This window comes from Protomyctophum parallelum (genome assembly GCF_964188405.1).
Source record: "Protomyctophum parallelum genome assembly, chromosome: 21".
NCBI lineage: Eukaryota > Metazoa > Chordata > Actinopteri > Myctophiformes > Myctophidae > Protomyctophum > Protomyctophum parallelum.
The window spans coordinates 8,141,242-8,157,971 of record NC_139713.1 but is presented as its reverse complement, the minus strand read 5'-3'; the positions used below and the strand labels follow the sequence as shown (position 1 = coordinate 8,157,971).

At 44.7% G+C, this 16,730-nt stretch overlaps 1 protein-coding gene across 3 annotated transcripts; it reads left to right on the top strand.

The window, feature by feature from the left end:
- The first annotated feature begins 595 nt into the window (after positions 1-595).
- Positions 596-16,055, top strand: LOC310879151 (uncharacterized protein). 3 transcript variants are annotated; one of them, XM_083793594.1, is made up of 15 exons: positions 596-851; positions 1,396-1,439; positions 2,540-2,654; positions 3,170-3,215; positions 3,340-3,538; positions 5,188-5,256; positions 6,060-6,259; positions 6,726-6,925; positions 7,442-7,483; positions 12,068-12,101; positions 12,742-12,838; positions 13,287-13,396; positions 14,303-14,509; positions 15,411-15,577; positions 15,789-16,055. In XM_083793594.1, the coding sequence occupies exons 1-15, from the start codon at positions 687-689 to the stop codon at positions 15,930-15,932; spliced, it is 1,839 nt and encodes a 612-aa protein (XP_083649720.1). In that variant the 5' UTR covers positions 596-686; the 3' UTR covers positions 15,933-16,055. The 3 variants fall into 3 exon arrangements, with proteins under 3 accessions (XP_083649720.1, XP_083649719.1, XP_083649721.1); XM_083793593.1 differs by having other exon boundaries at positions 5,170-5,256; XM_083793595.1 differs by lacking the exon at positions 5,188-5,256.
- Positions 16,056-16,730: the final 675 nt, after the last annotated feature.

Genomic DNA, 16,730 nt, shown 5'->3' with positions numbered 1-16,730 from the left:
TGGGTCCGGAAACGGTACTTTTTGTCAGCCTTGACCCCAGTAGAAGGTCTGCTACTGTGAATTTTACACCTCTCCCGCTTAGCGGAGAGTGGGGTGTGGTATAGGACATCTCCCCGAACGCGTGGGTATGTCCAGATAGTTGCCTTGCGGAGCCGTCTTTTGTCCAGTGTCCACTTTATAAAGTCCATGCACTCCAGTGAATAGCATTTATCCATTTAGATAACTTTATTATTATTATTATAAGGATTTAATTACTTATTCTTACACAGAAACATAATGTGTGTCTTATAGCATCATATAGCATCATTTAAATGCTTAATTTGTAGTTTTAATGTGCAAATTAAACTTTTTTTCAATACTCTAGAGGGTACTCTTATTTTGAAGAGATCGTCCACCGGAAGTCTTAAATTAGCTCACTAGATTAGCTCACTAGACGCTGCCGTAATCCAGTAGGTGGCGGTAAATATTTCCAGACAGGTTCCAAAAGTAGCTTCGTTGGTTCTTGTTACCTGGAAGTGGAAGCAGAATAAACCGGATAAGAGGCGCGCCGCCGCGGGGCCTGTTTGTTTCAATTTCAAAACAAAACTACTGTTGACGGTAAGTTAACGGAACACCAAACTTAAGTTTTAACGGTTTTTATTAGGCCATATACTACCGGATGAGCAAGGAATGAGAATGGCAGACACATGAACAACCACGCGAAAAATAACCAAGTCGCCTTGGGTTCAATAAAAACATTTTCCGACGCTTATTTCGAATGGCTAAGAACAAGAGAGTCTTCTGTCCTATCCTTCTATCCTAAAGCACCGATGGAGACCGAAACATCCCCCTCGTCGACGACGCCCACTCTGGTAAAGTTATATAACCGTGTGTTAAAATGTGATGCTGTAATGAAAGTTGAATAATAAGATGGTTCCCAAACTGAGGGTCCCCCAAATTTTAGCCCAAACATTTAGACTCTCGTAGGTTTTATTTTAATTCTGATTAGAATTAAAAAAAAAAAACCTCTACGAGAGTCTAAATGTTTGGGCTACCCCAAATTATTATTTGGAGGGTTCCACGTTCCAGATAATATATTTGGTGTACCCTGTTGTAAACAAGTGTAATGCTTAATTGGGTCGTCCACTCACTCATACAATCTTTTGTATTGAGTTTGTGCTTGAAATGTACTGTATTTCTGCAAACTGTTAATAAATATTTCAATCAATCAATCAAAACTCTCACTCAACGGTAAACATTGAACAAACCTTGAATATTAATGGGTCACTCACGACTCCTATTAAAATGTCATTTTCTTTTCAAAAGATTTTATTTATAAAATGTAAAAGAAAACAAACCTAAGAAATTCCATAAAGTAAATTGCTGATCTACAAGTTAGCTCACAATGTTTTACAGAAGAGGCCCATCATGGACCTAGGATGCTCTGCACACAAGGAAAGGTACATGTTGTTGCGAATGCACTGAGTACTAACTATGAGACCCTGCAGATCATGTCTGTCTGTGTGTGTGTGTGTGTCTGTCTGTCCCGCTGTGACACCACCCGCCCGCCACCAGAGGGCGCAGCTGTAGCACACACACACACACATACACACACACACACACGGCGCAGCTGTAGCACACACACAAACAACCACACACACACGAGCTGCGTTCGCTTCCCGCGTTTGCACGTCTTACTTGTGTACTAAAGTATGCCCTCACCCCCCACGCACAACCATAGGGGTGCACAACTCTCTGCCAGGTCACGGGTGATCCCAATTGATTCCCAATTAAGGCCTGATGAGGTGAAGGTGACGGCTGGCTCTTTTTTCATCCAGCTCAGTTGGCGTAAGCATGCATTTTGTAGACTAGAGAGCAGCGTTTTCTTCCTTCACACTTCCTAAACCTCTCCTTGATTTACTATTACTCCATGACAACACAAATGAGTAGCAGTTGAAGCTTTGTTATCGTCACATCGGGTCATTCCAGTTTAATAGAGTACATCTGTGTCAGAAGCCTGTGTGTTGGTTCCCTGGATAGTTCCCACAGCACCACTTGGCTGGCTCTTCGGACAGGGTCCTGCTAGTCTCGTTCTCCTGGCTGCTATTTTCTGTCTCACCCTAGGTCAGTGGTTCCCAAACTTGTTAAGGTCAAGAACCCAGGGACCCCCATAAGAGAATATTTTTACGGCTCTAGCAGTGATTCTGAACCCGTTTAATTTCAAGGACCCCCAGTTTGACATGCATTCATGTATGGACCCCCATTTAATGGCATTTCTCTATCTTTGAGACACTAATTTGAATTGTAAAATCAAATGTATGTTAATTTAACTCGTAGACGTAGAAATGTGTACACTCTCAGAATTGCAGCCCCATAAGGGTCCATTTGGTTCCAAACTCATCATTTAGCTGGGGACCCCCTGGAACTCCCTCAAGGACCCCTGCAATAGAACAGACTGTAGCAGTTAAATCTTTGTTTACACTTTGTAAAAAAAAAAAAAAAACTTTACCGGTCCCATAAATGATTTGGATTTTTATCAACTCAGATTCTATCTTTTCAGGGGTACCGGTGATTCGGGTCGAGAAGAAGGGATCATGGAGGCAAGTGCTGCACTGGCACCTGGACACCTTCATCCAAGTGAAGAATCCCAATCTGATGGATCATCATCTGAAATGGTAATGTAGTAATGTACCATGTGGTCCTGAAACGTCAAGGACTCCCGAAAGGATCTGAAAAGATGATGTGTAGCGGAGAGAAGATTTATGTTGTTGAAATGTTCAAAATTATTCAAGTGATGGGAGATTAATTGGCAAACACATCTGTATCGGCCGATTCTAGTTGTTTTTAGATTAATCTGCATCGGTTCGATTAATCAATCAATTTACAGATAAACAAGCCCAAAGTAACAGCTTGAACTACAAGCTCACAATATGAAATATGAAGGCATTAAAGTTAAATCTGACTTGCCTAAGCCTGCAGTGCAGACACCCTGTTGCATGTATTTTCAGAATAGACAAAATTATTATAATTTTTTAATACAGAATGAGATCATATCGACATCGGTTATCGGCCATTACGGCAATTCATTATATCGATATCGCCCAAAATGTCTCATCGGCACATCTCGAACCGTTTGGCAAATATTAAGACTAGATTTCCTGTTGAGTAAGACATTTATTTTTATTTTTAGGATCCAAGGATGCCGTTGGCAACGCCATCCAAGAGCCTGGATATTGGTACAAAAATTACAAAATGGCTGTCTCTGGTATTAGAAATATTCACATTTGGAAAGTTGTTACCATGCTTTTGGTTTCATTCTGTTTTGTTGTCTTTGTCTGTTCTTTTTCCCCCTTCATGTAGAGGAAGTGGTTAAGGCCTCCTCTCTTCTAAACACACCTGTGAAGAGGGGAACGGAGTCACTGAGTCACACTGCATTTTTTGAAAAGCATCCAATGGCATCAATGCCTGATGTCCAGCCATGGGAACTGGAAGAACCGGAGCTCAACCTCTTCAAGCTGGATGACGAGGATGAGCCCGGGAACGTAGTGCAGAACAGATCGTAAGGAATATTATAAAGCAGTGATTCTCAATTTCTCAAGAATTTAGAATTTAGAATTTAGGCATTTAGCAGACGCTCTTAATCCAGAGCGACTTACATTTAGGCAAGAACAAAAGCATGGGAATACATCACATAAAAGCATTTATCATGAAACATGCGTAAGCTAAGAAGGTAACAGTGGAATATCTATATGATGAAACTATACATACACTATACATAATAAACTATACATATTCACTACTATGCTATACATATGTACTATGGCGTGCTATGACTATATACAATACAATTATAGTGCTGTCTACATAACATGCTATAAGTCTAAGTCAAATACTATCTAAGCCAACAGAAATTCTATCTAAGGGGTTAGGGTAAGTGCTATGGGCCATGATGGAGTCTGAAAAGGTGGGTTTTCAGGCTACGGCGGAAGATTGGGAGTGATGCTGCAGTTCTGACTGCAATGGGAAGTGCATTCCACAGTTTTGGAGCCAGAAGGGAGAAGAGTTTGGGACGTGTGGAGCGTTGTCCCGGCGTTTTTAGTGAGGGTACTTCCAGTTTCCCTGCGTTGGCTGATCTGAGTGCGCGGGAGGGTTTGTAGGGTTCAATCATACTTGTAAGATATGGGGGAGCCATACCTTTGGTTGCTTTGAATGCCAGCATCAGAGTTTTGTATTCTGTGCGGGCAGCGACCGGGAGCCAGTGGAGGGAGCGGAGCAGGGGGGAGACATGTGAGAATTTTGGCTGGTTGAAGACCAAGCGAGCTGCTGCATTTTGGATCAGCTGGAGAGGCTTAAGTGCACATGTTGGTAGGCCAGTAAGGAGGGAGTTACAATAGTCGAGTTTTGACAAGACTGTTGTCTGGATTAGGAGCTGGGCTGATTCCTGGGTGAGGAACGGTCTAATTCGTCGTATGTTATAGAGTGTGAACCTACATGATCGAGTGACAGCTGTGATGTGAGCTTTGAACGAGAGCTGACTGTCCAGGACAACACCAAGATTCCTGGCTGTTGGGACAGACGTTACCAGGGCGTTGTCTACGGAAATAGTTAGCTCCTGCATAGGGCAGGACTTAGCTGGGAAGAAGAGAAGCTCAGTCTTGTCTGGGTTCAGCTTGAGGTGGTTGGAGGACATCCACTGTGATATGTCAGCCAGGCATGCAGTGATGCGCTCTTCCACCTGAGTGGCAGAGGGGGGGAAGGATAGGAACAGTTGTGTGTCATCGGCGTAGCAGTGATAGGATATATTGTGAGCAGAGCCGACCCCCAGTAAGATTTGTTACGATCTGTTATCTCTGGTACACCCCAATCGACACTGTAAAAACCCTCTCTGTTAACCCATTTAAATGGTGCATTAATATAGCGCCTTTATCCAAGGAACTTTACATAGATTGTGCATTACATTCACACATTCATACACTGATGGTAGCAGAAACCATGCAAGGCACCAACCAGCACATCGGGAGCAATTAGGAGTTCAGTGTCATCTGTCATGGACACTTCGACACCAACTCTGGGGGAGCCGGGGTTTGACCTGGCAACCTTGTGGTTACTGGTTACCATCCAGCCACTCTACTCCTGAGAAATGTAGTACACAGAATGTTACACATTGTATTTTCCTGTCATATCCTTCAGTGCGTTCTTACCTTTTAGGCAGGACAATTCCGAGGCGGAGTCTCCCATTAAAACTCTGAGCCCCTCGAAGAAGGTGGTAGCACCCCGGTAAGTTCTCCCTCCATGATCAGTTGGTTTTCAGTATTGAATATGGTACTCATTTGACTGTTTTATTGATGACCCTTTGCAGAAAAGTTTTTGTCTTAATCTTGGGCACGCGCCAGATTGGAATGGAACTATACCATTCTATATTCTGATATGCTTTATTTTTGCTACACTGCCTGTCTTCGGGCATTGTGCATAGGATTGATTGCGCTGAATGATTGTTGTAGGTCTGGAAATTGGCTTAAATATTCTGGAAAGGTTTTGGAAATTCATTGGTAAAAATGTGTGGGAACCCTGGGCCAGCTTTGGCCGATTCTACAAATGCCTAGAAGTTCTAAATCCAAAATGTTCCTTTTCACGATTATTATAATTTTTTTAAAGGCAGAAGTAGCAGAAAAAAAGAGTTCAGTGTTTAAAGCTTGTGGATCTGCTACTTTGGATGCTTTCGTGTGATTCTGTAGTTGGTAAGATAACGTAGGCCGTTCACGAAAAAACACAAGTTCGAATATGGAGAGATGAATGGTTTCTGTCAGATGGCGACAATGCATAGACAAATCCACAGAGGGGTGCCCTGGGCGCGGCCATTACTGAGGTGTAATCCATGGAGCAGGTGCTCTGTAGGCCAGGTGTGGCTAATCAGTGCTGCTGTGCTTAATGGTACACCTCAGTAATGGCCGCACCCAGCCAACCCTCTGTGGATTTGTCTATAGCTAAAATGACACTGATGCTTTCATGGTTTTAATGGGTTAAAGTACATGAACATGGTAAAACACAACCTAATCATGTTTTGTAATTCATCTTTTAAGGAACATGGTGTTCTCTCCGCGGACAAAGGCTCCAGTTCCAACACCTCCTTCGCAACCTCCTTTGGAGGTCGAGGAAGAGGAGTTCATGATGGTGGACGAGGAAGTAGTATCTCCCATTAGTTTCAGGAGAACCAAGAGGAGACTGTCCAGACCGAAGGAGCCTGAGACGAGCTCCTCTTCAGAGCACGGAGGATCACCAGGTAAGGGCAGTTGTAGGGTGTAGGTTTACCCATTCCACCCAAGACCTGAGGCTGATAATAGAAAATGTCTTCCCACTTTAACCCTGTATTAGACGGGGAGCGACAGGTCTGCTCATGTCATGAGAGGCGCGGGATGCGTAGCGTGGAGGGGGAAAATAAGCTCACCACAATGCCGGTCTAGTCGGCCGCGGGCGTGTGCACAAACGAGCACAGCCGTGACAATTTCACGAGACCACGTAAATTAATCGCCCCTCAACTTTGCGTCTAAAATTATAGACGCACGCCTCATTGAAAAGGTATTACTACAGTAGGTATGTCAGTCGCTCCCTGTCTGAAAAGGCCATTATACTTTGTTGTGCCACACACACATCTATCTATCTATATCGTTCATTAATTGTAATTGAGGCAAAAGTTTGAAATAATCATGACATTGATTTGAAGTCGTATCGCCCGTCCCTGTCGGCAGATTCCAAATACTTTTCAACGGAGGAGGAAGGAGATGCAAGGGAGAAGAAACCTGTGAAGAGTGGTTCCTCACAGAGCTCCAGTAACACACCGGTGAAGAAGACTGGTTCCGCACAGAGCTCCAGTAACACACCTGTGAAGAAGACTGGTTCCTCACAGAGCTCCAGCAAAGCTGGATCCAAAAAGTATCCCAAGAGAAAGGTGACTATATCCGACAATGAGCTTGATGATAGAACCCAGTTATTCCCCACCACTTAGTCATAGTCTTTTGAATGATTTCTTTCTTTTCTTTTTTTAATAGTCATGTTAAACCCTTTTGATTTTTTTTTTCATTTGATTTTACACTTGATCAAATCGTGGTCCATTTGGTTACGAACTCCATAATTTAGCTTGGGAACCACCTGGAATCCTCTCGGACCACTGGTTGAAACCCACACTGACTTAAAGGTATATTCAGTGATTTCACTCAAAAAAAACGTAGGTTTCGTTTTTCGCTGTGGGACCCAGCCTTTCGTCCAATCAGGATAGAGAGTCAAAAACGAAACCTAAGGTTTTTTGACCCCCAGGGGTTAACTGGGGACAGGGAGGAACTCCTTATATGGCCAGCACACTCTATAGTAGGGAGGATTATCGCAACAAAACAAAAAAATAAGTGATATTTGAATTAAGTGAAATCACTGAATATACCTTTAACGGTTGCATCTCTCCCTGTTGTAGGTATCCTCTGACAGCTCTGAAACGGAGGAACAACCTACAAAGGTAATGAAGCCTGAAAATGAGGCAAATGCCTATTCTCTGTTATAGCCTAGCTATAAATGGCGTCTAGGTTAATATTTGATTCAATCAATGGTTTAACCATTTTGGGCGGGAACCCCTTCTGGTGTTTTAAGCATTATGTCATGCTTTAGCTGTTGAAAAATAGCAGGTCTACAAGCTCATAGCGCTATGAGCTTGTAGGTCTGCTATTTTTGAAAAGTCGTGAAAATGTGGTGCAAATCTTTATATATATATATATATATATATATATTTATTTATTTATTTTTTCAGAGCGAACATTTTTAACAAATATTTGCTTCTGGGGGTCCCTGGAACAACATATTTTGAGATGGACGTCCGTGGCCCAATAGAGATAATTCTGGGGGTCCTTGACATGAGAGTTTGAGCACCACTGACATAGAAACATGGGGTTTTTCAGAGTGCTATTAGGATTTAGAAGCCTTTTTTTAGGGTTTAAATTACAGGTGGAGCGAAATGCCTTCACGACTGACGACCTATGTCGCGACGTATATTTTTCCGTCGCAACGTATATTCGAGTACGTCCTGGCGTAAATATCAATTCGTCCCGGCAGAACGGACTCGTCGCGGCTATATCTACCCGTTTGCGACCTAGTAGTTTGACTATTCTTTTACGTCGCGACAGAACGGGACACGTCACGGCTATATCTACCCTTCTCGACGTAAAAGGTAATTCGTTGTGGCGTGTGTGGACTCGTCGCAACAGAACGTGACTCGTCGCGGCTATATCTACCCGTTTGCGACGTAATGGTTGACTTTGTTATATGCCCGGTGCGCGGTGCCCTGCGCGGTGCCCTGCGCTGCCCTACGCCCACCGCGTGCACCTTGCCGGTCCGCCCTGCGCCCTGTGGCCTGGCACGTGTGCACGTGTGCCAGGCCACCGCGTGCACCTTGGTCCGTGGAGCCCTTCGCCGTCCCCAGGCGACCCTGCGTTCCAGAGCTGTCACATGCCCACCGAAAATAGCAGATCTACCAGCTCCTCTCCTACATACGGGATGGCCCGACCCGCGTCTGTGGACCCCTGGGGGGGTGTGTGTGTGAGCGTCTGAGCTCCTATCTGTGTGCCTCCCCCCCCCCCCCCCCCACCCCATGTGGACCCTTGCAGGGGGGGGGGTCGGGGGGTCCCCCTATGCACTTTGTGTAGATGCTGCGTATCGCCTCATACTGAAAAAATTACTATTTTACGCACAGCGCAAGGCAATATGTGATTACGATCGTCCTTCTGGGGGGGGGGGGGGGGGGGGGGGGGGGCTGGCCTACACAATAGATAACCTACCCTGGCCAACACAATAGATAACCTACAAGGACATATGAATTTAATTTATATACACGGCTATATTAATTTAGCCGATCATCAAAGCTCACCGCGCTCGTATAGCGCATTGACTGTCTGTCTGTCTGTCTGTCTGTCTGTCTGTCTGTCTGTCTGTCTGTCTGTCTGTCTGTGTCTCAATGACTTGCCTTAGGCGGATAATATAGACTACAAGTACTTTATTAAAGTAAAGTAAAAGAGTGAGTTCTCATTGTGTTCTCTGCGTCGTAGCGCATGCAGATAGGCAGATAGGGGGGGGGGGGGGGGGCAGTTCTATAGGCAAGGGCAGAAGGTTCCTATAACGACAGTGGGTGCGTGCCCACCTTAGAGTAGCCTATATATTTTAAGGCACCCGCCCCGCAACTTATTATTATTGGCTTATTATTTTGCCACCAGCGGAGTTGACGGTTGACGCCGTTGTCTAGTATAGACTATAGGCCTGTGCCAGGATGATTTTAAATAAATATGTCTCTGTCTCTGCGTCTCTAGAGCTATAACATATATACTGTAGCACACATCATGTGTGACACATGTGCACACACACACACACACACACACACACACACACACACACACACACACACACCGAGTACTAAGTATAAGTAGCATATAGGGTACGGCTCTAAAAACATTAAATACTGCGGGAGCATTACACTAAACAAAGTTGGATTTGTACATTGCAGAAACGTAACATAACGTAAGTGTTCTTATTATTGTCCGTCTGGGTTTTATAATGCAGTGTGAGTCCGCTCCGCGATAGCCGATCTGCAAGCTCACAACGCGTTGCGCTGATTGACAGTGCACGTGCAGCAGCTACTGTATAAAATTATATTTAGTAGGCTACTTTTTTGTGTGACGTCTGTGTGTTATTGACTTCTTGTTCCTTAATGTGCAGGTTTATCAGAGCGATATAGTGCAGCTGTGAGTGAGTAGGCCTATAGCTGCTGCTGCTGCGTCCGTGCACCAATAGAGCGACCGCGGCAGCGGCACGTATGAAATATTAAATAAAAATATGTTGGGCTTCCGGGCGTCCGTTTCTGGACTGTACCAACGGGCTTAGGGCCGGACGGTCCCTTAACTCCACGGGCCCCTATATTTTAGGCCCGTGCAGGGCTCTAGTGTGTGTGTGTGTGTGTGTGTGTGTGTGTGTGTGTGTGTGTGTGTGTGTGCGTCACATGTGCACACATGTGTGCTATATGTTATAGCTCTAGAGACGCAGAGACAGACATATTTATTTAAAATCATCCTGTCTCGCACGGCATATAGAGCCAATGAACGGAGCATACCCCCCCCCCCCCCCTCTCTCTCTCTCTCTCTCTCTCAGCACACGCTGTGCTGTGATATCAATCAGACGCAAATGATCATTGAGTAACGTTAGCTCTGACTCGCACATTATGTGAGATCACATAAAAGGCCTTTAATATAGCCACAGATCATATAGGAATAGGCTTGGGCACTACCCTACCATCTCTCTATAGTGGGGCACCGACGATCTGCAAGCTCACAACGCGCTGCATGTGGACGCAACACTTGGAGCTTGTAGATGCGCACCACAGATCATACAGGGCGTGTGTTCCAGCTAACCCTATAGCATAACACACACACAAGCAACAGTATAGACATCTATTCATCATTATTTATTTCAAATCAAAATACAATGTAATGCTGCACCACTGTCATGAAGTTCGCACGCACACGCACACGCGACACACACACACACACACACACACACACACACACACACACACACACACACACACACACACGTTTGCTTTCATTCGCTGTATGATACATTAGGCGATATAGACCCGCTGCGGCCCAGCGATAATCAACCGCTGTCCGCTGCGATGCGTGAGCTTGTAGATCAGATGCCGACAGACAGACAGACAGACAGACAGACAGACAGACAGACATGAAATGAAATGGTTCAATAATAACACACACGAGATTCTGACAGAATGCGGCGGCATGCTTAAAATAAACAGATCTACAAGCTTATAGTGTATACCATAGCGTATACATACCAGCGTACTTACCGTTCAATAATAATTAGCATGCATTATTATTAACGAAAAACATAAATACTAGCCTACTATTTTATTGGTCTAGTTCAGTTGATTGAAACAAAAGTCATGGAATTCAATTGCCTACATTCAGTATAGGCCTGGTTTTGATATAATGATGCAGGGAGATTTTCTGAGCCAGTCCGTGCCATGTCATTTTTTCAGATTAATATTTAAATCTTTAGTTGGAAGAATGCAATAGCATATCATAAGTGTTGACCATAATGGGACGGTTGGAACCAAATGAACCCCCGACGGCCAGCGCTATTCAGCTATAAGGCCTATAAACGATATGGCCATACAAATATGGTTATGTGGTGGTCTGTGACATGTCTGCGTGCGTGCGTGCGTGAAAGAAAGACAGAATACGACGCAATGACATGTCAAATTGTCAATTGTAGATCAGCTGCTTGTTATTTAAGTAGGCTAATATGAAGGCAGCGTCTCCGCAAACGTGGACACCCGTGGCCCCCCTTGATCCCCAAGGGTCCACGGTGACCCGTACCGCCCGGGGGTCCCGGACCGTTTGGGCGGCCCGTCAGGTGGTTTTCGAGCTTGTGGATTTGTATTTTTAATATTGCTTGTCAAACGTTTAAGGCATATAGCCTATTTAATCTGATTGGTATAGCTCTGCATGGTTGCTGCTTCTGATAGCCTACTAACTTTACGCACGCATGCGACACACACACACACACACACACACACACACACACACACACACACACACACACACACACACACTAGAGCCCTGCACGGGCCTAAAATATAGGGGCCCGTGGAGTTAAGGGACCGTCCGGCCCTAAGCCCGTTGGTACAGTCCAGAAACGGACGCCCGGAAGCCCAACATATTTTTATTTAATATTTCATACGTTCTGTTGCGACGAGTCCACACACGCCACAACGAATTACCTTTTACGTCGAGAAGGGTAGATATAGCCGTGACGTGTCCCGTTCTGTCGCGACGTAAAAGAATAGTCAAACTACTAGGTCGCAAACGGGTAGATATAGCCGCGACGAGTCCGTTCTGCCGGGACGAATTGATATTTACGCCAGGACGTACTCGAATATACGTTGCGACGGAAAAATATACGTCGCGACATAGGTCGTCAGTCGTGAAGGCATTTCGCTGTCTCTCTTAAATTAACGGTTGCATCCCTGTTCTCCACTCAACAGGACAGCTCTGAAGAAGAGAAGACTGACAGTTCAGGTAACTCTTTTCCGCCACAACTTGAAGGGATCGTTCACTTTCAAAACGTGTTTGGGGTCAATTTAATCTCTACTTGAGCTCTTGTGTGCAACCAAGGAAGTGAAATGAGTATCATATCTAAATGCTGAATCAAGCAATTCAACAACTGGTGTGCTCAGTGATGTAACTAGTGTCCTGTGTCCTTTGTATTGGGACGCGTGCTACTTTATCCTGATATTTTATGAACAAATTCAGCACTCAAGTTATGCCCAGAGCAAACGTGAATGCACCTGTGGGACATTCCAGAGTGTCTGCGTCTTTCTACAGCCCCCCCCCCCCCCCCCCCCCCCCCCTCATTGTCAATGCGTTGAACTAAAGACAAACATTAAACCCGTGTATACATGTTTTTAAAATACATTTCCATTTGTGTATAAAAATACACACATTTTTGTTTTGGCATCTATTGTTGGGTATGCCCATGGTATGACCACGGAGATGTTCTAAAGGTATTTTTCATTTCACTACGTCTTTAAACTGTCCGTCTCCCATCCCCCCCTCATGTGGGACTGGGGGACCCATTTTTTTTAGTCCTGAGTGACCCAGAGGTTGAGAACCATGGCTGTAAATGAAGCATGACGCTTTTAACGCTTGTCTGCTTCAGATTCAGTTGTGCGGTCATCCAAAAGGCAGAGGAGGCCGCCTGGCGACTGGTGGCTGAGCCATGGGCTGGGCATCGGAGACCTCCCCACGTCGGACAGGTAGGCAATTATGATGTCAGTCATTTGAGATATCTGCAGAGCATTGTCATGTGGAATGGGCTTCCTAAAAGGAGAATTTTTTAATTCTTCACTCAAAAGATGACTATAGCAGGACCTATTCGTATATATAAATATCCCTGCACACTTTGTCTCCGAAAAACAACGACAACTTTTTTACTGTTTTGAAAGGACCAAAATGGATCATTTATTTTTTGCATAAGAGCGAGAATCGTTTCCATATTCAACTTCATTGTTTTTATTATCCTGACGTTTCCTTGAAAAGCATGTTAATATTCAGATCTGTCCCATGCAATTATTGTTTGCGAAGCCTTAAAGTCCAAACGGACATTTGTTATTCACATGTTTCAATATTCAGCTAAATTGAAACCATTGATCGCAAAACATTCGACACAAACGGTCAAATAAAGGTTTGTGATTGTTGTGACAGAACGCTGCGGAGCCCCAGCAAGACGCCCAGAGCAACGAAGCGTCCCAGTCAGACAGCTGGAACTGTTGAGGTGGAAGAGACTGGGAAGAGAGAACCCACGGCCCAGACAGGTAAGGTCTAGAGACTGGGAAGAGAGAACCCACGGCCCAGACAGGTAAGGTCTAGAGACTGGGAAGAGAGAACCCACGGCCCAGACAGGTAAGGTCTAGAGACTGGGAAGAGAGAACCCACGGCCCAGACAGGTAAGGTCTAGAGACTGGGAAGAGAGAACCCACGGCCCAGACAGGTAAGGTCTAGAGAACGGTGAAAGACCCCCAAATTGACACTAATGAGCCTGCGGACCCCCCATTTGAAAAGATATGCCAGGGACCCCCCCCATAAGAGATTGTTATTAGTGATTCTCAACCCGGACCCACAGTTTGACATGCATTAGGCTACAGACCCCCCATTTGATGGCATTTCTATCTCTGGGACCCCGGTCAGATCCACAAGGGTCCATGCTTGGTTCCAAGCTATCATTTAGCTGGGGACCACCTGGAACTCCCTCAAGGACCCCTAGGGGTCCCCGGACCACTGGTCTAGAACACTGATTCTCAACCTGTAGGTCGGGACCCCCAGGGGGTCCCCACATGACAGTCAAGTAACAATTTAAGGATTTTTGTTTTTTAAAATGCCTCCATAAATGAAAAAAAGACCAGTACTGTGTCAAAAGTAATTAAAACATTGGCCAAATTGTCAAATAATATAAGGAGGCAGAAAATGTGAAAATGGACGCTCTATAACCTTACACCGCCTTGTGTTGCGCAACATTGGGGGTCATGTCCTTAAATGGTTGAACCACTGATGTGTAACGGATAACAATTGATAAAAGAACTTGACTAATCAAAAACGTAATCAATAGAATATTCGCAAGGGAAATAATCGATGGTTGCAGCCCTAATTAACTGTTCTCTATTCGCATATGTATCATGATGTTGTGATAGTTGAATTAATAACCGAATCTGTCTGTTTTACAGGAGACGGCGCCTCTGAAAATGGAAACGTGGCAATCTCGCCACAGCGAGAAGCCCCTGAACTCCCCCTGAGAAAGACGTTCGCCTCGACTCCAAAGGCCGGCCGCCGTGTTCTTGTGAGAAGCAGTCCTTGCACGGGCAGCGCCACAGAGGAGGATGGAATATCCTTCCCTGTCGAGGAGGAGCAGGCTTCACCGCCCAGTGATTCCTGTGAGTATCCAGCTTTAGAACATGTAGGCCTCCCACAATTAGTCCTTCGCTAAATCCCACCCCAACCCATCCTTGTCCAATAGGCACGAACGAGCAAAGAGAGCTTGACCTGCATAGCAACCGTTGCTAAAGTATTTGGATTGGCATTGGACAATCGCCTTTTTGGGGTGGGATTTAGTGAAGGGCTAATTTAAATCCCACCCCAAAAAGCGATTGTCCAAGGCCAATCCAAATAGTTTAGTTTATTTTGTATGGCTGTGTTGTTGAAATGAACATATACACGGCTTAACTTCGAGAGTTACACAACTGACCCACCCAGGGGGTGGCAATAATACTAATGAACGGTGTCTTACCATGCAACATAAACTCCTGTTGGGTGGTCGTTAAAATGTCATTTCCTCGTATTTCTAGTTTATTTAAATAATGTCATGCAAATTTGTCCAGTGCTTAGCCTACTGCAGGCCCTGGTTGACTTTTGATACTCTTGCTACTGAAATTATCTATTATTTATATGGAGAAATCCCATCATTTAACATGCATCTTTATGGGGAGAAGGACATCTTTCCCTGTCTCCTCGCTGCTAACGTGACGACGACTGGGACTTTGTGAAGGGCTAATGGCAATTATTTGATATTATCGCAATTAAAATCTTTTGTTGAAAAACTTGAAATTGTCGACCATATTGGCTATTACTGCTATTGATTTTAGGATACAATTGTTTGCATGGCCTCTTTTTCCCATAGTACATTATTTATTTTGACTATTGATAATGGGTTCCAGTCATTGTCAGCCATCTGCCATGTGCAGCTTTTGTTTAGGAAGCCTAAAAGCGAAACGGAAATGTCCCAACAATTGTACACCTATTAATCATCAACTAAAATGTCATGATCGTTCGTCGCAGCCCTATCGGGAGAACAGTCTGCAATGGAAGATGCAGAGCCTGCCACCCGTGATTCCGTTTATCACTCTGCCATGGAAGGTGAAGCCCGCGGGAATCCGGCGGTGGAGGTTTCAGCCAGCGATGCCAACCAGCGTCCGGCTGTGATTGGTGCATCGTCGGCCCTTACAGTATTGTATTGATTTTAGGATACAATTGTTTGCATGGCCTCTTTTTCCCATAGTACATTATTTATTTTGACTATTGATAATGGGTTCCAGTCATTGTCAGCCATCTGCCATGTGCAGCTTTTGTTTAGGAAGCCTAAAAGCGAAACGGAAATGTCCCAACAATTGTACACCTATTAATCATCAACTAAAATGTCATGATCGTTCGTCGCAGCCCTATCGGGAGAACAGTCTGCAATGGAAGATGCAGAGCCTGCCACCCGTGATTCCGTTTATCACTCTGCCATGGAAGGTGAAGCCCGCGGGAATCCGGCGGTGGAGGTTTCAGCCAGCGATGCCAACCAGCGTCCGGCTGTGATTGGTGCATCGTCGGCCCTTACAGTATCCCCTGTGATTGCGGCGTCCTCGTCCCTCACTGAATCCCCTGTGCGACGCTGGCCCTCCCAGGACTACAGCTTCCCAAGCAGAAATCGGCTCTCTGATGACAAGTGAGACACTCTTACTCATCTTAAACTCATGGATTAGACTGAGCAGTGGTTTTCAACCAGTGGTCCTTGAGGGTGTTCCAGGTGGTCCCCAGCTAAATGATGGGAGAGTTGGTAACCAAATGGACCTTTTTAGGTTTTTAACTCTTGAGCGCATAAAATGATGAAATGTGGTCGAACTTGCAACATTGGCAGAAGTATCTTCCCTAAATCCCTAAAGCATTTGGGATATTTCATAAAAAGCAACCGTTTGAAACCTCATTCTGTGATTTCTTCACCTGATTGGCAGTCTGTAGAACAGCAGGAACAATGTTACTGAAACTAATCTTGCATATGGTGGTGAAGTTCATGATGTAATTTGTGTGATCCAGCAATAATGATTATTGCAAAACTATTTGATACAAACGATCCGATTGCTGTCTACATATTTGATTCTTGACATTTTAAATCTGTTACTACTATATCGTTACACAATGATTACAATAAGAACTATCATTAACATTTTATTAGAATTTGTGGCCCGCCATAGATATAGGAAGGGTTCTACAACCAAACGTGTTGAAAAATGGTTATTGACTGTTTTTGTTTGTTTGGTTTTCACCACAGGTCACAAGGCTTCGTAAGTGGACCGTCCTCTCTTATTGAACTGGACTCTCGTGAGGAAGAGGACG

Excerpts from the sequence above, each read along its gene's own strand:
- LOC310879151 (XM_083793593.1), top strand. The coding sequence starts at position 687 with ATGAACAACCACGCGAAAAATAACCAAGTCGCCTTGGGTTCAATAAAA. Across the intron at positions 2,655-3,169 it reads ATGGATCATCATCTGAAATG|GATCCAAGGATGCCGTTGGC; the intron begins GTAATGTAGTAA and ends TTTTATTTTTAG. Across the intron at positions 12,102-12,741 it reads AGAGAAGACTGACAGTTCAG|ATTCAGTTGTGCGGTCATCC; the intron begins GTAACTCTTTTC and ends TGTCTGCTTCAG.